The 24,573-nt window shown below is 39.3% G+C and overlaps 3 protein-coding genes across 5 annotated transcripts in view; 2 read left to right on the forward strand and 1 right to left on the reverse strand.

Annotated features, from left to right (window-relative positions):
* LOC125310989 (ras association domain-containing protein 8-like) overlaps positions 1–4,276 on the reverse strand; it is a 29,434-nt gene extending 25,158 nt beyond the window's left edge. The window contains exon 1 of the mRNA XM_048268788.1: positions 3,913–4,276. The gene's annotated coding sequence lies outside the window, so the exon portion shown is untranslated. The remainder of the gene's footprint in view (positions 1–3,912) is intronic.
* Positions 4,277–5,115: 839 nt separating this feature from the next.
* On the forward strand, positions 5,116–15,664 carry LOC125310756 (lamin tail domain-containing protein 1-like). 2 transcript variants are annotated; one of them, XM_048268432.1, is made up of 9 exons: positions 5,116–5,140; positions 12,398–12,467; positions 12,699–12,748; positions 12,894–13,077; positions 13,497–13,680; positions 14,116–14,235; positions 14,399–14,598; positions 14,698–14,856; positions 15,539–15,664. In XM_048268432.1, the coding sequence occupies exons 1-9, from the start codon at positions 5,131–5,133 to the stop codon at positions 15,555–15,557; spliced, it is 996 nt and encodes a 331-aa protein (XP_048124389.1). In that variant the 5' UTR covers positions 5,116–5,130; the 3' UTR covers positions 15,558–15,664. The 2 variants fall into 2 exon arrangements, with proteins under 2 accessions (XP_048124389.1, XP_048124388.1); XM_048268431.1 differs by having other exon boundaries at positions 14,698–14,842.
* An 826-nt stretch (positions 15,665–16,490) lies between these two features.
* LOC125310574 (GTPase KRas-like) lies at positions 16,491–22,563 on the forward strand. Of its 2 annotated transcripts, none has more exons than XM_048268126.1 (5): positions 16,491–16,983; positions 19,621–19,738; positions 19,870–20,048; positions 20,530–20,689; positions 20,793–22,563. In XM_048268126.1, exons 2-5 carry the CDS (start codon positions 19,628–19,630, stop codon positions 20,904–20,906), a joined length of 564 nt encoding a protein of 187 aa, XP_048124083.1. In that variant the 5' UTR covers positions 16,491–16,983; positions 19,621–19,627; the 3' UTR covers positions 20,907–22,563. The 2 variants fall into 2 exon arrangements, with proteins under 2 accessions (XP_048124083.1, XP_048124084.1); XM_048268127.1 differs by lacking the exon at positions 16,491–16,983 and adding an exon at positions 17,032–17,221.
* The last annotated feature ends 2,010 nt before the right edge of the window (positions 22,564–24,573 follow it).

Below are 24,573 nucleotides of genomic sequence, written 5' to 3' on the forward strand. Positions count from 1 at the left end.
CTTTCCTGATAAATGAAAACATAAAAAACCCTATTCAGCCCAGGAAAGACAATAAACACAAAAGAATAGTGTGAGCTTTTCCCCATGAATCCAAGGGATTCAAATCACTTCAATGAGAGACCGTTAACACTGAAAGGAGACTTTTGTATCACTCCGCTGCAATCTAATCTCTATTTAAAGCCTGCTGTTTCTTAGAAGGGCTCTCTGCCATCAACACAGAGCCTTGCTGGGCTCTCACAGCCAAAATATAAACCAATGCATACGCATCTCTGTGGTGCAAAAGACTTTGCCTGCCTGTGAGATGAATTTTAACTGTGTGCTACACCAGAGTTTATGGCCCCACCTGATGCACCCAGTGCAATGCCAGATGTTATCATCAAAGAGGGTCAGGCGTTTTTTTAGTGCGGGAACCTGAGCAATTTGTTTACTCCTTTTCCTTATCTTTGGTGCATGATGATCTGCAGGGGCCACCCTCATGGGCCTTATCACAGTCCAACATCGTGTCGTTAACAAGAGCCATTGTCTATGGCAAGATTAGACAATGGTGTCATTGCCCATGGATAAGAGATGACAGCACCACTGATGGCTGTGGGAGGAAATGGCAGATATCCCTGAGGATTTTATCTGTTTGTGCAAAGGTCTTTCAAAAAGATGCGGTGAAGGGCAAAGCCTGCTGGGAAAACACTCGTTGTCATCCTTTCTTGAACATTGGTCATACCTCTGACAGTAGGGAAATTCCTACCAAATAGAGGATGTTGTGGCCACTTCAGGTTTGGGACAACTCAACGCAACAAAACTCAACTCAAAACAAACACATGGACAACTGATGTGAATGGGAAAAAAAGGCACAGAATATTAAGCCATTTAGTCGGGTCATTTTTCCATGAGACAGCTGGTAGTTTGTAGGGGCACTTACTCAATCTAGCTGTCGTCAACTTCCGACTGTAGCGCTTTTGCCGTTTTATCTAGTGTATCAGAATAGTTGTATGACATCTTCAATGAATAAATACAACCAGGAAATGTTGTTTTCACCGAGCGTAGCCCATAGACTGGGCTTTATTTCAAGAGGAAATGACAATACCCTTTCATCCTCCATTACTAATCATCCCATGCCAAATTGTCAGTCTAAAAAGCTCTGTATGGAGTCAACCAGTTTTAAAAGGGCCCTGTGGTTTTGTACCAAAAATGAATATACCTTTTCTTTTGAGCATCTCTCAGGACCAGGGTCATCACTTGTCTCTGAACTGAACTACTGAATACTGGTTACCCACCTAGACGCTAGTGCTCCCTTGAAGGTTGCTGCCCATGCCAGTTAGAACACACACAGCACATACTGCACGACAGATCACAAATGCTGTAAAGCATTCTGATTTATGTGAAGGCTAAACTTGGATCAAGCTGCTTTCAGCAACAGGCCATCTACAATTACAGAAACTGTTTATGCACTTGAATGTAATAAGATCCAGTGTGGTTGTGTAATGATGTCCTTTCTATCACCCCCTCCACTCCCTCTCTTATAGCCTCCACAGCTGGGAAACCCTTGTTAATCATGCTGCCTTAACCTCCAGCACATAGCAGCTCTCCACCTCTGGACTTATTTAGAACTTAAACATAATTTTTCTCTGGAGGTCTTTTTTTTCCTATATCCCCAATCCAAAACACACACCACACACACACACACACACACACACACACACACACACACACACACACACGCACACACACACACACACACACACACACACACACTTCCAAAGTAAATACAATCTGTCCCTTCTTGGGCCTCTATTACTGTGGTATGACTCACTGTTGCTTTTACCAGCATCCCACTGACTAGCGATAAACCCTCAACACTGCCATCAGTTATCAATCAGAGTGTTATGCTGCCCCACTATGCGTCAGCGCCTCTGACGGTACTCCCAGAGTATGTGGAGGCTCGCTGCTCAGGGACCATCATTTCTCAATCCAGGCCGATGACTGAGAGTCTCTCTCTCTCTCTGTCTTCCAGGGAAGAGCGGGCAGGCCAGGGTAGCACCATGATGCAAATGCGACTGACCAGAATGCCTAATGATGGGGTCACATTGTCAAGGGAGCAAATCTATGGGGCAAGTTAGTGAGTTCCATTTCCTGTGAATCTGATTAATGAGAAAAAATAAAATGGGAGGAGAATAAATGAGACTGAAAGGGAGGGAGCGCTCCAGGTGTTTTTCTGTGTGTTTTATGAATAATGAGTTCTCCATCCATATGTAAGGGAAAATTATAAGTCAAGCAAGCTGTCAAGGTTTTACATTTCTATCTCTGGAAGTCCCAATCCATTTGTGATTCAGACATTTATGACTATCTGTCTCAACATGCTGTTCCCTGAAAGTCTGTGTTTACAATCCACAACATTTTTTTTTATAGATTTACCAGTTATAGATTTAATTAGGGATAAATAATCAAACAGCACTACTTAGATCTGACTCCTCCACTGTTCGGACTAAACAGGATGTAAACATCCATCAATTAACATAAACAGGCTCCTCCATTTCTGCAGGTAAACAACGTAATCTGTACTATCTAACGAAATCTATCCCATCAATGAAGCGTGACATGGTTTGTGAGGGTCATCTGTCAAAATCATAAAATATGACAACATGACATCACTGTGAGTGACATCTCCTTCATCATTCACCATGCAGGTGACTGTGACCTAAGTGCAATCGCTGCAATGGTGGTTCTTTGATTTCATTGTTTATGACTACATGCCTCTGGAAGTCCCTGGGGCCAAGTGAGACGCTCAGTTCAGTGTAAGCATGTATTTTGCTGGGTAAGTCTGCCTTGCAACACAGTCGACTACATCAAGATGGTGAAGTATGTCATCAGCGGTGACGGACGCCTCCCTTTTCCTCGTGGGCATTGTCTCTTGCTGTGCGCTCTCAGATTGTTTGTGGTTGGGATTAACTGTCAGTTATTAACATGGCTGGATGGAATTCTCCAATAGCAGCTCTCTCTCACTCAATAGTGTTTCACAGTTTAGACAAAGGATTAATTATGACATAATCTACCCAATTTAAATACACAGCCAACCATCTGTAATGTCAATGAGCATGGCACTTATATTGGCCAGTTATGTTTCCTATTTGGAGGGTTATTATGTTCACATTTCAAAGCAGATTTAAGTGATGTGACATTATCTGATCAGGAAACTTTCAGATTCCTAAGTAAAGAAGATGGATAAGAAACCTGTCAGAGGAATTTACAATTTATGATATAAATAGCTAAGGTTTTAAAAGTCACAATAAATCACATTTTCATGCAAGACTGAAAGCAACCTGTTTGATTCGGACAGGGCACCTTGAAGATTCACATATTCTGCGTTAGCCCTTTACAGACTAATAAAAAGGCATCGATATGTAGCCTAGTCTATAGGTTGTTTACCCGCCACAAGAATAACCAACTGAAAAACATCCGTTTTTACCATAGACTACATTGTGTCAAAGTGCGTGGTCTACCAGCCTAATTTAGACATAGCCTAGTCAAAGATGGGATTTCTGCATTAGGCAATACTTGATGTTTTCAGGCAGGACCCAAGGCTAGTTATTTTTCCACCTGGCTGCGACATCAACGAATGCCAACAAAAATAGCATTCCCACAAAAATGTAGAAATGTCCCGACACCGACATCGCCCATTTGTCACGGCATTAGTATATTGAGCTAACAGTTGATTTCGGGTTGAGCTGGTCAGGACAGCGTCCCGTGACCTACGTTTTCTCAGCACTGACAGGCAATAATCACTACGTTCCGAACAACCCTTCTCATCCCAACAATTATCATGCTGTGGCCGTGAAGTTATTTTGTTTCCTTCGGAACCGCGCGCGTAACAACATGAAAGAGAACATACAGGCTGTGACGTTCATGAAATCTCAATACCTGCTTCCAGATGCAGTGTCGAGGTGCACCATACACTTCCGTCAGCCCGCTACAGTGTTCCACTACACTTCGCTTGTGTCCAAGGTCTTCTTGAGCATGAAAGCAGCAGCAAGACTACATATTTCTTCTCACCGTCTCGACTACAGCAGCCTAAAATCTGCACTGTAATAGTTCCAGAGTTCCAGTCGTCCGGTCTGTCCGCGACGTTATTTAAAAGCAGCCGCTATAAAGTTAATAGTCTTGGATTCCGATTCAGGTAGAGGGTAGTTACACTGGTCACTGAGACCTCCAGCTCTGTTAATGCTCAGCCTGGTACATACATTCTAACGGAACTGGGACACCGCAAGGCATTATGGACCGGTTTAAAGCTGCATTGCTCTCACCAATTGCAAATGCAGATACCTAGCCCGCCTCCAAGCTCGGTTCAGGACAGGAGTTGGTTAAAAGTTGCGTCGACTCTCGACAGTGTTTTTCATTTACGCTACCATGCCAACTAAAAGAATAGCTTATAAGAGCACGTATTGTAGCCAACTTTTAGAAATGAACTTATTTTCTCAGAAACTTCGGGACAATGAAAGCAGTGCAAGTAGCCTATAAATGGTTTTCTGTCAATTTCCCGAGGAATAGCTCCATCTCCTTGCCAAAGTCTGTCCAACCTCACCTACAGAGTCAAATCAAGTAAGGGGGAAACTACAGGACTAGCCCTAGCCTACTACACAAAAATACAGCCTAAGCCTAATACAGCCTATTGTCATTTATGTCTTATAATTTAACAGAGTTATGTAAAGTTATGATGAGACATAGGCCTTATGTCTTATATCATTGGTCTACATTGTGATATACCAACTAAACTGCTTAGGCAAATAATAGTTCACAAAGGAAAAGGGAAAAGGTCAAATAAATTGAGTGAAACAATTAAAAGAGCTCCTTTTGTCTTTCCTTTTTTTATGTAAACAATTACAACAGCAATAGAGTCTAGAATTCTTTGCTTGTAACAAAAATCAGAGAAATCATTGATGAATGCTTCTACTGTCAGTCAGATACAGGCCTATGGAAGCACAGCATAGGTCTTTGTGTTCTGTTGTAGCAAAGTACAGGCTGTCACTTGGCAACATCAAACAAACCACAGACTAAGAAATCCATGGCAACGTGACCTAAGTGCAGTTTCTTTTCAGCTTAGTATAGCTGTTCAAAGAAGCCTCAAGAGTCTGCAGGTGCATGTCAGATGGTGAGTTTGAAATATTTTATTTAGGCCTTCAAAAGCCACGCATAGCTCTCAGGGCATAGCCATACTCTTCAGCGCCAGTGGCTGTCAAATATAAATTAAACCAGAATTCGCAATGCATGCCAGCCATGAACTTTCTCTCTCGCTCGCTCTAACCAACCAGATATTTTCCAAGACTTAATCATGAAGTTACCAAGCCATGAAATGGCATTCTTTTTATAGAAGTTTAGATTCTTGCTGCTGGACGATTTCATGCCATTTTGAGTCATTGCTTAATTAAAATTGATCTGCGGCACCCTCAGTTTAATTTTATCACATTGCCACCGTCATCAAAGCACATGCGCACCCAACCAAAGAATCACTCTACACTTTCAAAAAAACAGAAATGTACACATTTTGTGCAAATAGTAGATCTCAGCGTGTGTAAATGCAGGGGGACAAACTGGGTGCCAATAAGAGGAGACTGTATGGATGCATGGCTCTGCAAATCTAATGGGCAGCCTTCACGGCTCATATTTACACCCACTGTGATGGAGCAGCAGATGCAGCCTGTATCTGTATGTGTGTGGGGAGAATCTAAAGTGAGTTCTTTCTTTGCTGTATCATGCTGCTGTCTGTCAGATTTTTGCTGTGCTGCAGTTTGCACACGCCCAGGACGCTTTGTGAGGGCCTTGTGTAATTCAAAGGATGAGGATCTCATTATTAGGTATTAAAGTCCTCAAACATGAGGATAATGTGTCTTGCGTTGATGGGGTAAAATGATGGAGCAACTCACTCCTTGTGCTTGACTGTCTCTTTGCAGGTTTAGAAATAAGGCATAGATAATCTGCAATGGAAATAACTATATATCAGTTATTATGCATCAATTAACAGTTATTATGCATCAGTTTACCCATTTGCAAAATATATGTTTGTATTATATCACATTTTGTGTTATTTTCTACACTAATTAAAAAAAATATTAGACATATTTGATAGTGATTTTATGTAGTAATTATTTAGATTATCTAAATTATCTACACCAGAATGTGGGATAAAGTGCCTTTTTCTGGTTGGACTTCTGGCCTTAGACATTAAAGTTACAAAATACTGGATTTACAGCTGAGGCCTAAATAGCTGTTTGATTTCAGTCAAATCTCTTCTCAGTCCCTTTCTCTCAGATTACATCAGAACTTCCTATGATGAGATTAGGCCAGTGTAATCCTGCAATGTGCAATGTTGTGGAGAGATGCAGCACTATTTGAGGGATTAAACCTTTCAGCATGTTAGTGTGTGGTTCATCTCAAAGAGCCCATCTGTTTTTCCTGATGTAATGCTTCCAGGATCCTTTCTTATCGCCTCCATTGGAAAACCATATGTGACTATACATTGACAAAAGTGCCAAGAGGTCACACCTGACGTCAATGTCTGTCCTTGAATATTGCAATATTCTCAAGTAAACAATAAACAGATTTTATGATAATTCAATAAAACTATTAGGCAACCAAATGTTATTACTGAGCACCAGCTTTTTGGAGCAATCGGATTATAAAACTGTAATCTTAACCCAGTTGAAAAAATATGACTAGATTCTATTTAAAATCATAAATGAGATGGACTGGTGACATCTAAGAATATGTAAAGTATTAATGATGATTTGCAGTATGGCTACTCTTTGGTGGCAGAGTAAACCCGTTCAGTTCAGAGGACAATGCAAACATATGTTTAGGTTCTGTGTTTAACATCTTAATTAACATCTGCTGTTTTTCATTATTCCACTTTTTAATGAGTGAGTGTGTGAGTGTGTGTGTGTGTGTGTGTGTGTGTGTGTGTGTGTGTGTGTGTGTGTGTGTGTGTGTGTGTGTAAATATTGAAAAGGTTAGGTTATCTTGAGCTCAATAATGGGCCCATTGTCACAGTTAATATTAAATAGCGGTTGTTAATAAGTATGGTTTAACACTTGAGTACTCTCAGGTAACAACAGATTACTGTTTTATTCTTATAAATGGTATGTATCCAGTTGAACTGAGTAAAAGAAAACCATTACAAAACCAAATGGTATGCTGATCTGTTACCTTAAAAGTGCCCAGGAATTTCAATCGATTGTCTACAATGAATTTCTTGAATTTCCCCTGGGGATCAATAAAGTATCTATCTATCTATCTATCTATCTATCTATCTATCTATCTATCTATCTATCTACAATGGTGTTCGACACATACACATGCTCAGCTGAATTCTAACAATCTATATTGTGAATATGACATAAGTTTACAGAAAGCTACCATATCACCAAAGAAGTATTGAACCACACCAACAACCAGACAATTGCCATTATATTGATTTATTATTCGTCTTCTTATTATTATTATTATTGAAGGATGAAGGAATTAATATTTGAGAGAAATGCTTTCATGCATGAGCTGAAGGGTGTTCAAGAAGCAGACATATGCTTGCTGCTCCATTAAAAAGATAAAAGTGTGTGTGTGTGTTTGTGTGTGTGTGTGTGTGTGTGTGTGTGTGTGTGTGTGTGTGTGTGTGTGTGTGTGTGTGTGTGTGTGTGTGTGTGTGTGTGTGTGTGTGTGTGTGTGAACGTGTGCTCATGAGCGTGTGTGTGTATGTGTGGGGGCGTTGACTGAAATACTCTTAGTCAGGAGAGGGTGTAAATCATTGGCCTCTTGCACAGGCCTGAGTGGAGCGGGGAGCTCTAGGTCTCTCTCCCTCACTGGGTAATCAATACCAGCTCCTCACGGCCTCCTCCAAAACACATGCAGGAGCAAATGGAAAGAGAGTGGAAAAAGTGATGACCCCAACGAGATCTCCTTATATTTAAACAAGCAAGCAGTCCCTGCTGAACAGTGGCGACTCCCCAGTTCCCACCAGTCTCCGTCATCTGCACCCAGTGAAAACACCATTAAGCTTATTTGATGTCAGGTGTTTACATGGCTGCTACCCTCCGAAAGTACTGAGCAAATTGTAATGGATTCAGGCACTGGTGTGTCTGGTGAGGGATTTATTGTATTCTTTATTTAAGCTTTCTGAAACCTCATCCACTCAATCCAAGCAATTAACAGGCTTTCCTTTCCATAAGACCACATCCATAAAAATTAGCAAAACAAACAAGAACCATTACTGTCACAATTATCATTAGTGTAAAATGCTATCAGGGCTGGTTATCGATGTAACAGAAGATTTTGCCGTTCCTTTTCCATAGCTATTTTCAACAACATTTACTATTTGCAAATGCATACAATTATATGAAATACATTTTATTACATTTTAGGTTACTTGTCAAGTCAGTTCGGAAATGTTTACATTATTGAATTATTGATAGATAGATAAGTATATATACTTTTTTGATCCCATGAGGGAAATTTGGTCTCTGCATTTAACCCAATCGGTGAATTAGTGAAACACACTCAGCACACAGTGAACACACAGTGAGGTGAAGCACACACTAATCCCGGCGCAGTGAGCTGCCTGCTTCAACTGCGGCGCTCAGGAAGCAGTGAGGGGTTGGTTGCCTTGCTCAAGGGCACTTCAGCCGCGACCCAGGGGCTCGAACCGGCAAGCCTCCGGTTACAAGTCCAGAGTGCTAACCAGTAGGCCACGGCTGCCCCAGATATCCCAGATAGATAGATAGATAGATAGATAGATAGATAGATAGATAGATAGATAGATAGATAGATAGATAGATAGATAGATAGATAGATAGATAGATAGATAGATAGATAGATAGATAGATAGATAGATAGATAGATAGATACTTTATTGATCCCCAGGGGAAATTCAAGCAAATGATGATAACTGATTTGTTAAACTATCAAGTGTTCATAAGTATCTTCCACAGAAAGTAGCTGTGTCTGACAACTATTTATATTTTGTGTCCAACTCTATTCTGTGTCACATTTCAGTGCCAATAGCTGCAGGTGCTCTTAAGGGGATTACATCTCTCATCCTGGACATGTATTGAATCAGGAAGGCTCTTTGTATGCCAAAACCCAGCAGTGTTTCCACTGCCAGTGCATACAAACCAGAGTAGAGCATACTATTGTTGAAGCACTTGATATAGCATCTGCCTAGGATGACGCAGGCATGCCAGACAGCTTGCTCCAGACAACCAACACAGCTGGTCAGTGTTGTCTCACTGCCTATCAAGTTGTCTAAACAGAATTCCTCAGGTCTCTCTCTGTGAAGGCTGTCTGAAAGACACTTTGCCCTCTATAGTTTAAGACCTGTATATCACATGGCCCACAGATTAGCACTCAATACTGTAAGGAAAAAAATTGTGTTGAACTAACAAACTCTGGCATGGAACTTGACTTTGGATTTAAGACAAACGTTGATACACTGGCGTCCTAAATATTTACTGCTATAGACCCTTTCAACAATAAAAACAAAAACAATGCTGGAACGTTCTATTTGGTTCCCAATCTACTTCCTCTGCATTAAGATAACATATGGAATGTTAAAACGGAAGCCTTGTGGGGCCAACTATGATGCTGATAATGGAAATCTCTTGAAAGAGTCTATAAAGAGTGAGAGGAGAAGAAGAAGAAGAAGAAATGATCCATCTTTTTTTCTCATTGTGACATCATAATGAAATGCAGACATTCCACACATTCCTTGGCTGGCAGAGTGATGCTGTGTACCTCTGTGGCTTAAACCTTGTGAAGCTGATAAAAGCAGGCAGCTCTGTTGGGGTTGCTCACTGCAGTGCTTGGGTGAGTGCCTGTTTTCTCAGTCCATGCTGGACATTATCTGCTGCTCAATCAGAACATTCCTGCATTGACAATCATTCTAACACACTAAAGTCCATGGAGGGTTTATTCAAGGCAGCCGTGCTATTTCACAAGACAAGACAACAAACCATTTTTGAATTGCAATCTATTATTTTGGAGGTGTTTCTGAATTATTTATGTTAGGATGCATGTTTATTTTTACAGAATGTTATCATGATAGCATGAACAGCATGCATGCACAGACTATTGACAATAGACAGGATTATTTGACCTTCCAGTGTATTCAGTGTTGCCATGTGAATAGAAAGGCTGTAGTCTACACTAGAGGTCTTTCGAAACCAAAGTGAAAACCTTTGTATCACATGTTAATGTTCATTCCTGTGTGGTGAGTTTAGATCCAGAACTATTCAAAACTGGACATTTTCTTTGGCTTGTCGTTAACTTTGTGACATAGATAAGGACAACGTACTGTATCTGTGGCTGGGTGAATTCAGACACTCTCTCACACAGCCGACCTTCTTTACCAGGATGACATATAGAGAGGAGGAGTACAGCCTCTTGGATAAGGCGCTCTCCCTTAAATACACACACACTCAGACACACAGTCAACCCCCACCCACCCACACAGGACTCTTAACAGAAACCACACACACACCTACAAGACTTTTAGCACTTTTACATCCCTCTCCCTATGCTACAGACCTTTTATTTATTTTCTTATTTCATCACACCTCAAAACACACACACACACACACACACACACACACATATCTGACTTTCTCCAACTTTTGCACATCTCCATAGAACTTTTTATTTATTATTTTTGATTTCTCCTCCATCTACCCATGTCCTTGATTGCCTAGCCTTAAGGTTTCTTCCTTGGTAAGGGAGTTTTTCCTTGCCCCTGTTGCTCTTGGGTGCTCTTTGTTGGTGCCCCCCCAATCCCAATCCTCCCCCACCTTTCTTATGCAGCCCTTGCTAAACCCCTCTTCTACTGCACTTTTTACCCCCCATAAATGCACAAATAGGCTGAGACCCCATGCCTGCGTCAATTTCACTGCATTTCTTACTTCCAGTAACTATATGCATGTGACAATAAACTTCCTTGTATCCTTGTATCCTTGTATCTGGATATGTTGGGCATGGAAAGCTGCTGATAAAATACCTGAAATAACGACATATAAATTATGTTGGGTCACAGTCAAGAGGGTGGAGAAATGGCATAAATAGTAAAGCTCTGATCTTAATCTTGACAGACAGTGAACCATGTGCCATTCTCTCCACTAGTAACCTAGTACCTGGCAGCTGCTATGCTTTTGATAAAGGATTTTTAGGAATGGAATTCATCCTATTCGTTGTATTTAAGAAAACAGCTTCATCAAAACTTTGAAAATAGTAACATTAAGATGTAATGAAATTATCAATAAATAAAGTCTAGGTGTAGTGTATATCAATTCTCTAGCTCCCTGGTCAAACAGCTGTGTTATATGAGAACTTTAATGTTCCTCTCCCAACAATTTCCATGGTGCTCCATGGTATGGCATTTGTTCCATCTGTTTTTTGTACTTCATTCTGAGATTTATACTTTGAGATTTATTGTAGCCTATGTGATTTTATTTTTTACCTACCAGTATGCTTGGTAGACTCATCCACACTTGCGCTAGGCAGAGCAATTTGACACACATGACACTCATTTCTGCTTTCTTAAGGACTAATAATAATCTCAGAGCCCTTGGCTCTGTCTACCCTATCTGTCCTACATCCTGTCTCATCACTGTCACATCCTACCAGAACTTTTGACATTTTACTGTTCCTTCTGCTACAGTTGGTAATTAATTCCAGATTATCTTTTATCATTTGTTCCTTGTGGAAACTGTACCCAACTCTGTTCTCCTTTTCATTGAAAAACAAATACATTTAAATGCTGTCCTTATTATGTTGACTGTTGAGAAAGATGTAGAAAATCACTGACACATTTCTCTTGCTCTCACACATAGGCTTCACACATTTGTACAAGACACCTCAGTGAGTCAATGTAATTTTCATTTATAGCTTTTTTTATTTATTTTTTTATTAATTCCTCAAATATTAATTCCTCAACAGGACATATTTTGTTATGAGGCCAATGCTGCCCTCTGTTGTTATGTATTTGGCACTACATGTAAAGAGTTAATTGGTTGGTCAGTACAAAAGTACAGGACATGCAGCAGCAGCACTACTTCTCTATAAATAGCTCAAACACTTCAGGTTATGGTAGATATAGGCTACAAAAGTCTTTAAACCTTATTTGGAACTGTTGGATGCAGTTCCATTGGGTTTGGAGTATACTTTACTATGATGTGTATTTCCTAGTGCTGCATGCTATGACTCAAGTACTTTTTGACGTTTCTGTATGTAAGGTGTTACATCTTTGTTTTGCCTGAATCCATTTTAGTTGTCAGCCCATTTTCATTCTCCTTTAATCCCTCCACTTTAACTGAAAATCGCTTTCTTAGTGCATTTCATTAAGACCCTATCTTTTCTTCTTGGACTGTTCAAGGCATGCCTGAGAAGCCAGCAGAGGCATGTAGGAACTCTTTCAAGGACATGGCTTCTCCTCCAACATTCAGGTCAGAACGAAAATAATCTGTGATACTATTGTGAACATTTAACTAATGTTTTCCATTTATGATTATAAGGTTTGTTTTTAGAACACAAGTTCTTGAATAGAATTGGGCACATAATATGGCAACCATTCAGAATTTAGTTGATTATGCCTGACATGACATTGAAATGTAGTATATGTTCCGGAACACTGGATTAGTAGAGTCCGAGCATCTGACCGGGTTCTGTCTTTTTAGCGTGGGCAGTATGAGGAGGCCACTGACAACTGTGGATACCCATGCAAGACGTATGTCCATACTGCAGAAAATGTGTTCATAATGTTCACTTAAAACCTGGGTTTTCCTCAACGTTATACTGTAAATATCATGGTGTATATTATACTACATTTAGCTCAGTTCATGGTCCTGAATTGCCCTTCATCCCCCGTGCAGGCCATCCCAGAAGGCTGGCACTGGCTCAGCGGCCAGTAACAGCCCTAAGCCTTTCCAGAAGCACCTGCTCCATGGATATCTGGGACATTTTCTACAACAGGTTCAATGAGAAAGGTCCCCCCGCTAAGACTGAGAAAGCAAGGAGGCCAGCTACTGCCAAACAACATGTCTGGGAATACTCCAGGCAAGACTTAGGGCAGTCTAGGGCCATATTAAAACTGATTTGTAGGATTATGGTTTAGCTCATATTATCGGCCTCTTTACAAAAGTACAGGCTATACCAAGTTCATAATCTGTGCATTATAACTAGCCTGTCAGCTCTGCATTATGGTCTAGTTTCACCCTTGACCTGTTGTAAGTTCTAGTCAGTTTTAACAGAATATTTCAGTGAAATTGCAATTGTTGTTTTCTGAAAATTTCTGAAACAATGAAGAGAGGCCTCCTCCAAACTCTGATGCCATTAGAGATCCATTATAAAACAGTTTTTCCTTACATGATATTTTGCAGCTAATCTTATTAATTTTACATGGCACTAAGAGATGCATTTTTTAAATGACATTAACAATAATGGACATATTGAAATATATATTACCTTTTCTGCAGTACGACAGGTCATATGAAAATCATGGAGGTCCAGGCTCAGGGACATTTTGTGAGGCTTGGGAACTGCTCCCAGACAGAGCAGGACATCGGAGGGTATTACCTGCAGCAGAGCATTAAGGGACAGCCTGTCAACTGCTTCCTCTTCCCACCGAGAACATTCATTCAACCTGGAGCCTCAATCACTGTGAGTCACTGGTGTGAAAGACTCACAGTCTGTATTCCGTGCCGAAGGATGTTCTATGTCATATCTCTGGTCGGTCACATCTATGCAGAAAATATCTAGCAAGTGTAAAGAGAAACACTCCATACCCTTTGAAGATCCAGATTTAAGAGCAAGATCAGTAATCAACATCTCTAAGGATTTTTGCATTTATATCTTCTTGTCATAAATCATAGAATATAGAACATAACAGACCTCAATATTGTGCAAATTTTCTCTGGCACAATTTCATTGAGTGGAATATGTGAGGATTCACAAAAAACACACATGACATGTACAAAACAACAATCATATTATTAACACTTTTTTATTTTTTAATAATTAAAAAAAAAACAAAGCTAGGATATCACCAAAGCATCTCAGTGACAACATACTTTCTCTTTTTCATTTATTCATAAGGTTTGGTCAGAACATTGCAGACCTTGTGCACATTCTTTTAATGATCATGTGTGGACTGGACTATCGCAAATTGGATCAAGCCCTGAATACACCACTATCTTGTGTACGACAAATGGTCAAGTGAGCACAATTCTTTCAAAAAGTAAAAAGAAAACATGTAATATATCACATATTCTATAGACAGGAAACTTCACTTTATATGTTAAAAAACATATAATAAAATCAACAGACAGATGTTCATCATCTTCATCAAAAGCTGTTTGTATATTTGTTGGGTGGTTAGGCAGTGGCATGGTACAGGCCAGCTCGGTGCTCCATGTTGAGAACATGCCAAGCTTGGGAGGAACCTGAGAGAAAACCACAGAGCAGGGCTGGCCACTCTCTATCAAGAGGAGATAGTAAGAGGGCCACACCACAAGACATAGCAAAGCAAGAACCTCATCTCAAACACTCAGACCCGCCACCCTTCCTACGCCTGCGAAGGTGAATTGATCACAATCTCACACTGAAAAATGGCCTAAATTGTGAACTATCCTTATTCCTGTGTGCCATTCAAATGATGCTATGACATGTACTTGACAGGAAAACAGATGCGAAAAGAGTCTCTCAAAGCCCGTGGGCCCAAAGCCCCTCCTCCATCACTCACCCCTGCTGCATCAGCGTCTGGCCTCAGGCACATACCAAAACAAACATACCAATGCAGGAGCCAAGACGCTCACAAAAAAAGGTGAATTTACCAAGGTATTGTTTGATATTAACTATATTTTTCCGCAGATAGCTATTTATTAATTATTCGATGGTTTAAGGTAGGTACATTTTCATTGCTTTGCTAGTTGATTAAAAATATGTTTGCAGTCCTTGAAGAACAACGAATGACAAAAGCACAGATTATCGGAGTCAGTTGCTGTATATTTTCTTGATGTTAACTACAGGCTATGGAAAAGAAATATGCACCAAACAAGACGGTGTGAGACAATGAACAGGCAGAGGATTCCATCACTTACATACTCACTCCTTTCTCCACCCTCCTTTCTCCACCCTCCTTTCTTCACCCTCCTTTCTCCACCCTCCTTTCTCCATCAACATTCTTTAAATTTACATAATGTTGAGCAAGCGTCTTTATTGTAATTACATAGCCTAGCTGTTGGTCACAATGATTTGTTTCCCCTCCTTCAGCAATGTTGTGACACCAGTCTTTATATTTCATATTTTACACATAATAGCCTATTTTATTTATATTTTACACATAATAACATGTGTAACACTTGCCTGCATACTCCACTGTGATTTTGGGTCTAACAACTTATCATAAAAGTTCATATAGAGAGCTTTGTACAATACTCTGAGCATTGGAAGGTGTTTGTTGTTGTTTCTGTGATCTGTCATTATAAAACTATTGAGAATGTCCTTTCCTTCCTCTCAGGCATGCAGAGAAGGGGTAGTTGGACCCCTTTGAGTGGAGCAGTGGTGCAACTTAAACCTTAAAGCCACGTAAACAGCATATCTAGATTATTTCACATATCTAACAATAAAGATTGTGTTTAATGTAGATTGTGCAATAAAGTGCTTTAGAGAAAGACTACCTCTACTTAATTGATTAGGTGTAATTATATAGGCATAGCCTATATATATATATATATATATATATATATATATATATATATATATATATAATATATATATATATATGAATGGTCATACAAAACATACCACAGTGTGGAAAAGCCTCCAAAAGTCATTCTAAAAGGATTACTGCACATCTTCAACAACCATTACTTTTGATAATTATATATTCCTCTGTTCAAAATGCAGTCTCAATAGTAATTTTATTTTCTAGAATTTCACAGAAATTTTAAAGGAAAGCTGTACACAGACTGCTTGTTTTGTTTCCATTTCCATTTAGCCTATTTGACATTTACTTATGAGTCATATTTGACCAGATAATAGTTCATTTTAAAAGTCTGAAGGATATTCACACAAAGTTAATGGACATCTGCATTTAGAGCCTACAGCAATGTCACAATAATCTCCATTTAAGAAGGCAGGGACATTATACAGTAACGTATTCTGTGATGCACTTAAGCTTACCACTCTACCACACCACAATAAAGTCTGGCATAAAAAACGATTCAATTATTGACTTCTGTATACTAATTTCATACATTCTTGTGACACTCCCCACTAACCATTGAATGACTTCTCGCCTTCCTGGATCTGGACAATTTTGAACACACCCTTTGTTTTCTGCATACCAAGTTAACTGACAGGGAATGAACGAATCAGAGTAGATATCTGCTCTGACGTAGTATGTGAACTATGCTGCGTGTATTTATAGATCCTATTTAAACGCTGAGGACTGAAACGGAATTCCTCAATCGTCTCCCTGCTTCTGTTCGGCAGGCAATTCACTATTGTCTCGTACTGTGGCATTTTTTTCCATGGAACCTTGTCTTACTGTTATATGACAGATTTGTGTTCAAATTGAGACCTACTGGAAAACACTAATGAGAAATCGTAAAGATTTGAGGACTGAAATAAAACTGAACTCTTCCTATAGTCGAGTTATTGACCCGGGCATGATAAACAAATGTTCTCCACTTAAGGTGGGCTGCGCACGGTCACTACACACAGTCTGATCTAAGTTGAGTGCAAGCCATACGCAAAACTCCAGAGGTCCGCACATTTGTAGCCTATTTTGGTTAGCATACTGCATTTTACACCATTTTACCCGTGACAATTGGGGTGTGAACTGTTTCGTGCTCTGATTCAACACCTTGAAGTCAGGGTAATCCCTAGCATTTTCAGTTCATATGTGGAAACATTTGGGGAACCACCGAACGGACCGGCTTCCTATTCAACGTTGTCTGGGTAAGTGGTCTTTCAAAATTAGCTTTTCTGATTCTCAGTTTCCGCCCTGTTTTCTCTGACGGCCAACAAACCAGCCGTCAGAATAGTGTTTCACTTTTATGTCGCTGATTTTACAGTAGTAGTCTAAAATGGTCTCATCCCTTCAACCGTCAATGACAATTTTAACCGAAAAATGTTAGGATATCATCCGAGGGAAGTTTGAATTAGTCTATTTTACATTGTAAAAGGAAAACAGAAGGTAAGAAATTTTGTTTAATTGATTTAACAACGAATGTCACAATTGATGTAATTGGATATATGAGTACAGTGTCAGTTTTGTTGCTTTTGTTTATGACTGGAAATGAGTTTTTGCTGACGAATGAATCCAACACACCCAAATGATTAAACATTTTTGCCCAGCAGCAAACCTACATGCAGGGCGATACACTTTAGCCAATACTGTAAGAAATGTTTAGTGGAATTAGACATGGCATTTAACCTTCAAATGAAACATTATTCTGCAAGGTGCAAACTTGAAAATGTACCTAACATTACCATAACAGTGGTAAGAATTTTGAAAAAAAGCATATTGTTTTAGTCGTTATTTTTTATAGTTCAGCCCACATACTGTAAGAACATGTTTGTTTTATTTTGCCTTACAGAATTCTATGATCAGGGTTGAGCTACCATGTAGCCTAACTGATGTCAGGATATGTTCATTTAATTAATCTTTTTATTATAAGAGCTTGAATCTGTCATTTACCATAAGCTTTATTTCACATTTCCCTAACATTATCATCAATAATCAATAGATCTGACTGGAAACCACAAAATTGTGCTAAAATGTCCTAACCACTTGATTAAGGCCTGCTGCATGCCCTAGGGATCTGCCCAATGCACCTGGGACAAGAAGACCATTTAATTTAAACTTTAACATAAAAAGAAGGTAGGACTGTCTACTGATAATACCAACAACAACGGGTTGGTCCGTACCATGTACTCAGGCTACAATGTAAAGCTTCATGAGAAAGTAGGAGGGAGACTTTACATTTTAAAAACGTCAGATGGAAAGATGATGGGTTAGACTTAAAACACCTTAACATCTGCATCAGCATTCACTCTTAATACTTGTAAGTTGACACAGTAAAAGGTTGATGAAGTACATACAGTAAATGGTTTGATGGGATGTCATTTTCTTTTGTTTAACAGTGGCAAACTTGGTGGACCTGAAAAAATCGTATTGATTGTTGCTTTATTGATTTTTGAACTGATGTGCCGTCTAGTTCAGTATATCTGTCTCCGCTTTGTCCCTTAGCTATAATTAGCAATGAAATATAAATTCACATGATCATGATCTTCATGGATACTCTTTTTTTTTGTGTGCCTCATATCAAGAATTGTTTATCATACAGCAAAGCTAAATCATCTTAACCTTTTTTGACATTGTTTAAAGCAGGCCTAAAGGCGTATTTTAAAGAACTTGGTTAAAACTTTATTCTGAACATATTCTGAACGTCTGAAACAAATGAAAGGTGTGTTTTATTTTATTTTATTGTATTGCTGTATTCAAAATAATTGTAAATTATATGGTCTAGTATGTATGTCATCATACCACATTATCATCTTGATTACATCTGGATATGGGGTCATTCACGTTACTAGTTACTACCATTTGCAGATATTTATTTTAATTAAATGTCCTGAAATAAAAAGAAAACACCAAGTCCAAGTTAAGGGTCAGGATGATGTTGAGGTACACAGGTGCACATTGTAAGCCACATCCTCAGAGCTGGTTGTGGTAGCGACATCTCTGTCTCCCTCTCCACCTGTTAGATTAGGACGAGTGAGTCATCGTAGTTTGTGAAGTCACAAGTTGCAACACAGCATCTGCTTTGACAAACTGTCAGTTATGAAACTCGTCAAGAAAGGAAAAAAACATTCCATGCTGAAGCTTTTGAGGAAATGCAGAGTCAGTATTTTAGCATTGATGTCATTGATGATGGTGAAAGATTGTGACTTCTGGGCACATGTACTAGTAAAAGTTTCCGCTAGCATAGCAGCAATGTTCTAATTCACTCACAGCTTTGTAACAGTATGATGAACTTGGAAATATGCCAATGGTTGTCATGCTACTTGGTATGTACTCCTGTCACTCATCTGGTTGAAGTAGACATTGGCAGTACACACCTTTCTTACCACTGGATAGAATTTTAAGGAAGCACCAGTATTGTTCAAATGCATGCTCCTGGGAATGGTATGGGTTAAAAGACATTAACTGTTCTTCAAGCTAGTTTTTATACAATACATTCTTCACAGGAAAAACTTATTTCTGGTAAAAAGGGATTCTTCTGACTTGAAGAGGTCATTTCAGAGCTGCGCATTTTGTCAAAAGTGTTCCAAATGAAATCTCCAAAACTTCTCATCAGAAAGGAGAACTTTTATAGCTGTTTCTATAACTGGGACACACCCAAGAACCTTTGTGTGAAATTGTGCTTTCCCTAAATAGAACTGGAATGTGCTTTGAAAGAGATGAAATATCCATGTGTTATGTGCAAAAGGATTAATAGACATTCCTACGATTTAGGTTTGGGAAGTTCCCCCTGAAGGTCTGAGGGTAGGATATGTATTAATTATGACTCATGTGCCTCTGTTCCCCAGGTGAATAATGACGGAATATAAACTGGTGGTAGTGGGGGCTGGTGGCGTGGGGAAAAGTGCCTTGACAATCCAGCTCATCCAGAACCATTTTGTTGATGAGTACGACCCTACAATTGAGGTGAATGAAACACTAATGAGTGATGTGATTTCACTAATGTAGATAATACAGTATCCAGTAGCAGATAGCCATTGCTGTACCATAGCAATATGCCCCACCCAACATGCTGGTCTGGACCTATCCCCTTCCAGGACTCATACAGGAAGCAGGTGGTGATTGATGGAGAGACCTGTCTGTTGGACATCCTGGACACAGCAGGACAGGAGGAGTACAGCGCCATGAGGGACCAGTACATGAGGACAGGAGAGGGCTTTCTCTGTGTCTTCGCTATCAACAATAGCAAGTCATTTGAGGATATCCACCACTACAGGTATTGTAGGTTTTGTAGGTCAGGTCTTGAGATAACTTTGCTCTGTTATCCACCTTATTCCTGAAACCTACCTACATTTCAGTTTTCATCTTCCATCCATTTTCTTTATAACTTGCAATCTCAGTAGGCTAACTTCATTGTTATATTTCTTTGAAAATGTTTACAATTCTTCACTCAAAAGGAATATTTAGTATATGTCTGACCGAAAAGGTATAAGTTCACTTTCACATGGCTTCTAGCATATGAAGCCACACCGCAGCTTCGGCCAGAAATATAAACAAATTTTGGATTACTGAAGTGTCATAGCAATACCCATTTTTTTTGGCTCAGGAATAAACTGGGTAGATGATATAGATTATGCAGGTGTTAAACATCTTATACACAAACTAAATAATAGTGAAAATGGCATTCATGTATCGATGGATATGCTGGAAAATGTTCATGAAACAGTTGTTTATGATGTTTTGTACTATGCATGCAGGGAACAGATCAAGAGGGTAAAGGACTCAGAGGATGTTCCCATGGTCCTGGTGGGTAATAAGTGTGATCTTCCATCTCGGACTGTCGACTCCAAGCAGGCTCTGGACCTAGCCTGGAGCTATCGGATCCCCTTCATAGAAACCTCTGCCAAAACCAGACAGGTATGAAGCAAGACAGACAAAAAGAGAACAATGGTTGTATTGTATTGAGTTATTATATGTCAGCTTCTAAACATTGATTATGGTATTGCTTATTTTCCCACAGGGTGTTGATGACGCCTTCTACACACTAGTGCGAGAAATTCGCAAACACAAAGAGAAAATGAGTAAAGAAGGCAAGAAGAAGAAGAAATCAAAGACTAAGTGTAGCATCATGTGAAGGACGAGTGTTGAAGTGAACCACACTCCCATGCACAAACACACACTATTGCATTAAGGACGCTGTTGGAGAAAACCAAATTAAAAACAAACTCTTTTTTTGTCTTCTTGAAATGCCAAAGTGTGCTTTTTAACAAGTGTGGCATTATTGAACTTCACAAAAACTCATCCACTGTAAACTCATCCAAGTACCCCAGCAAACTGCTGCATCGGTTTCCCTCTTGGTGTTTTACCTGTGTCTGTCGGATGGTTGTGTTCAGTTGGTGACCCCAAAGTCTTACCGAAATGGACATGGTATCTCCTCTTCCTGCTTTATGTGTGATCACTGTCTCCTCTCCTGAATATTCTCCTCACAAGGGAGGTTCAAGAGTCTAGCACATACTGTCCACTGTCTTCTCAAACACTAATTCCCCTCACTGGAGTCTGGGAATGGCTATTTAACTCTGACGCTGACTGTTGTGGGAGGGCGTTCCCCATAGAGAACTGTCATGCATTTTACAGCAATCTACTGGAATCGGAATATGACGAAATACTGTACCGTTCTGTCAGGTCAGCTCTCAGTGCTTCATGAATAAAGCCACTGGACGAGAACTTAAATGGACAGCACCAGTATGTTATTTTGCGTTGTTCAGTCATTGAGGACATTGGTTGGTTGATCCCAGAATAACACGCTAAGATCCCCTTATTTTGTGTTGAGGACTTAAACACCTGACAGATTTGTGTTGAGGACTTAAACACCTGACAGATTTGTGTTGAGGACTTACACACCTGACAGATTTGTGTTGAGGACTTAAACACCTGACAGATTTGTGTTGAGGACTTAAACACCTGACAGATTTGTGTTGAGGACTTACACACCTGACAGATTTGTGTTGAGGACTTAAACACCTGACAGATTTTCACAATGACAACTTTTTTTGTTATTTCGTTTTTGTGTGTGAAAATGACACGTGAGGTTCTTCCAATGAACACTTGGTCGCTCACAATGTAGTGAGCAAATGCAGAGACATTTATCGTTCGTTTTAAATTTTTTGCTATTCGATTTCTGCAACAGTGCACAAGCCTTTATGTTGATGATGTCATGGAGCATTCTTTTGTCTGTGCCATGCCTAAACTAACAATGCTGTAAAATATCTTTACTAAAAATGCAGGGTGTCGTTGTACAGTATCGCATTTGTCTACTATGTTAAACAGTTATAACCTGTTTGTAAAGGTTTCACTGAGGTTTTGATTTGTTTATGAGTGGTCCTTCTAATCCTATTTTATCATTAAAGTTAGAGTGTAATCGGGAATTGACCCCAACAGCATTAATGTATAAAAGTACCAATGTACTTTCACACTCTCAAATGCATTGATGGTTGTACATAAATGTAGTTATCGTTTTTCTTTGTTTGTTTGTTTTGTCACAGTTTTGTGTCCTGAATGGTCTATAGTTAAAAAAAGCACCTGCACCTAATGGTCATGAATACATTACGTTCAGTTATTTCAGTTATAAGTGGGAAAGTGAGAAGACTGGCTAGCTGATTATGTGTTTTTCATTTTTAAATGTCTCTTAGGCTAACATCATGCGTTGTGTGATGTGTAACATTTACATTGCTATATTGTTTGTTCCACACCTATCTAATGTTGGTGCCATTAATAAAAATTTTAGAACAGTTGATTATTTAAATAATGCATTTAAGTCCATATTCTATGTTGTGCAATATGGGCCATATAGACCTATAATAGACTATGTCCATTGCTCTTGAAGTGCACATAACTACTCAGTCAGAGGTGTGTCCCATTTCCCCAATAAGTCCAAGTAGAGTAAATTTCACTCTATCCACACGCACTCTGCAGTCATTAGAGAACTGCACTGACCTACAACACATAATTGAACTTATAGGCCAGTTAAGCTGCTTACCTATTGTGAACATTGAGGCCCAAAAATGGCTAATAAAAAGCCTTTCACATATGCATTTTCCTAAGAACCCTGTGTTTATGTATATTTTTGTTAATCTGTTAATTTTTGTTCAACTTTTTTTTGTTCAAATTCTTCTTCAGATCTATACAAACTTGGCATACCCATTGCATGTAGTTTCTCACTTCTTTTGTGTAGGAATTTGTGGACAGCATTTATGTTGATGGGGTAACTCAGCTTTAGACACACAGATGTCTTGATATGCAATGAATAGGGTTGATTACTACATACTGTACATACTGTAAAATGTACAGTATGTACAGTATGTAGTAATCAAATGTTTGTAAATGTGACTCTTCAGCTAGTTCTGCTTACATTTGTGGTCCATCACCTCAAATCTAGTTTGATATGGACAGCCACAGGCCTCATGATTTGGCAAGGCTCTGTAACACACATGGCCTGCAGCAATTATTTACACATGGGTTTTCAGTGCCAGAGTGTTCACCAGTACTCACCCCCTTAGTTGTTTCTGCTTTTCATTTCTAAATAGAATAGAGCTGCAACATCAGGTCCAGAAAGGCATTTCTGTTCTTTACTTTACTCGGTGTGGAGACACGCTGTCACAAACAACCTCACTGGGTGGATTAAGATGCTGGAGGAGGTTAAATAAGACTATAAGCTCCCAAGCGTGTTATGTTTACGCCTTCCTTATATATGAAAGACTTGTCATGCTTTACCCATAAATTATCATTACCCTCTGGGACAGTAAACTGAGCATCACAGAAAATGAAGTCCATTGAAGTACTACTTATCTCCACTTTCACAATGCAGAGTAATGGCATATGAGCTCATAATTAACTTTGGAGGGTAACGTTAATTAAGTCAAGAATATAAATAAGTAGAGAACCTGTGGGACGTTCTTACCACTCCTCCTTTAGTTGCATTAAAGAGCTGTCAAGACGACTGAGACGGTCATGCAGCATAGTCTCACACAGCTGTTTCATGTGTTGTTTCCCATGCTAAGCCGAACTGCACCTCTCACCATCTGTACGGCTCCGTTCACAAACATGCTTATTTGTTTTTAAAATAAACTAACTTGACCTGAAGTCAAATATGCACACACAGGCACTTTGTGTTTATATCAGTTGCTGTGTGAAAAATTAGTGCTCCAAATATGGATGCTCATGATTCATAAAATTGCTTGGAACTTTCATAGAGAAATTAATTAAAACATGGTCCATATCCAGAATCATGCGTCTACTAGGCTACTTTTAAGTGCCTTGATCCACATTTATTGGTAGTTGCTTTTGTTAGCACTGTTTTTGGATGTCTATGGTTCCATGAAAGTGAATGAATGTATTTTGCAAAGAGAAAAGGAGTCTTGATGAAACCAGGCCCTGTGTTAAATGCTCAGTGGTTGAGTTTGTTTTGAAATAAAGTTTATTTAAAAGTCACTCAAGAGAGGACAGTGACATTCATGATCTCTCGTAAGGACACTGAGGATATAGGTAACTCAACATTTCGAAAAAAGTGGCCACTGTTTTTATTGTAGCCTATGCACTAACATAAATCCTTCAACCACTAGGCCTACTAGGTTTTTACTGTTGACTTGGAGAACTTTGTTGTTCGTCCACTTTTACAACAGTAGATGGCAGTAGAGAACTGAGCTGGTAGAGTGAATGGTTTGCTCCTCTGCTCACTCACAAATGAGATGTGATAGCTTTGCATGGGTAATATAATAATATATTGTGTTTGTCAAGAAGTGCAT

Source organism: Alosa alosa, chromosome 17 (assembly GCF_017589495.1).
Source record: "Alosa alosa isolate M-15738 ecotype Scorff River chromosome 17, AALO_Geno_1.1, whole genome shotgun sequence".
In the NCBI taxonomy this organism is placed as follows: domain Eukaryota; kingdom Metazoa; phylum Chordata; class Actinopteri; order Clupeiformes; family Clupeidae; genus Alosa; species Alosa alosa.

Excerpts from the sequence above, each read along its gene's own strand:
- LOC125310756 (XM_048268432.1), top strand. Across the intron at positions 13,681-14,115 it reads AACCTGGAGCCTCAATCACT|GTTTGGTCAGAACATTGCAG; the intron begins GTGAGTCACTGG and ends TTTATTCATAAG. Across the intron at positions 14,236-14,398 it reads TGTGTACGACAAATGGTCAA|GCAGTGGCATGGTACAGGCC; the intron begins GTGAGCACAATT and ends TTGGGTGGTTAG.
- LOC125310574 (XM_048268126.1), top strand. The coding sequence starts at position 19,628 with ATGACGGAATATAAACTGGTGGTAGTGGGGGCTGGTGGCGTGGGGAAA. Across the intron at positions 19,739-19,869 it reads AGTACGACCCTACAATTGAG|GACTCATACAGGAAGCAGGT; the intron begins GTGAATGAAACA and ends ATCCCCTTCCAG. Across the intron at positions 20,690-20,792 it reads CCTCTGCCAAAACCAGACAG|GGTGTTGATGACGCCTTCTA; the intron begins GTATGAAGCAAG and ends ATTTTCCCACAG.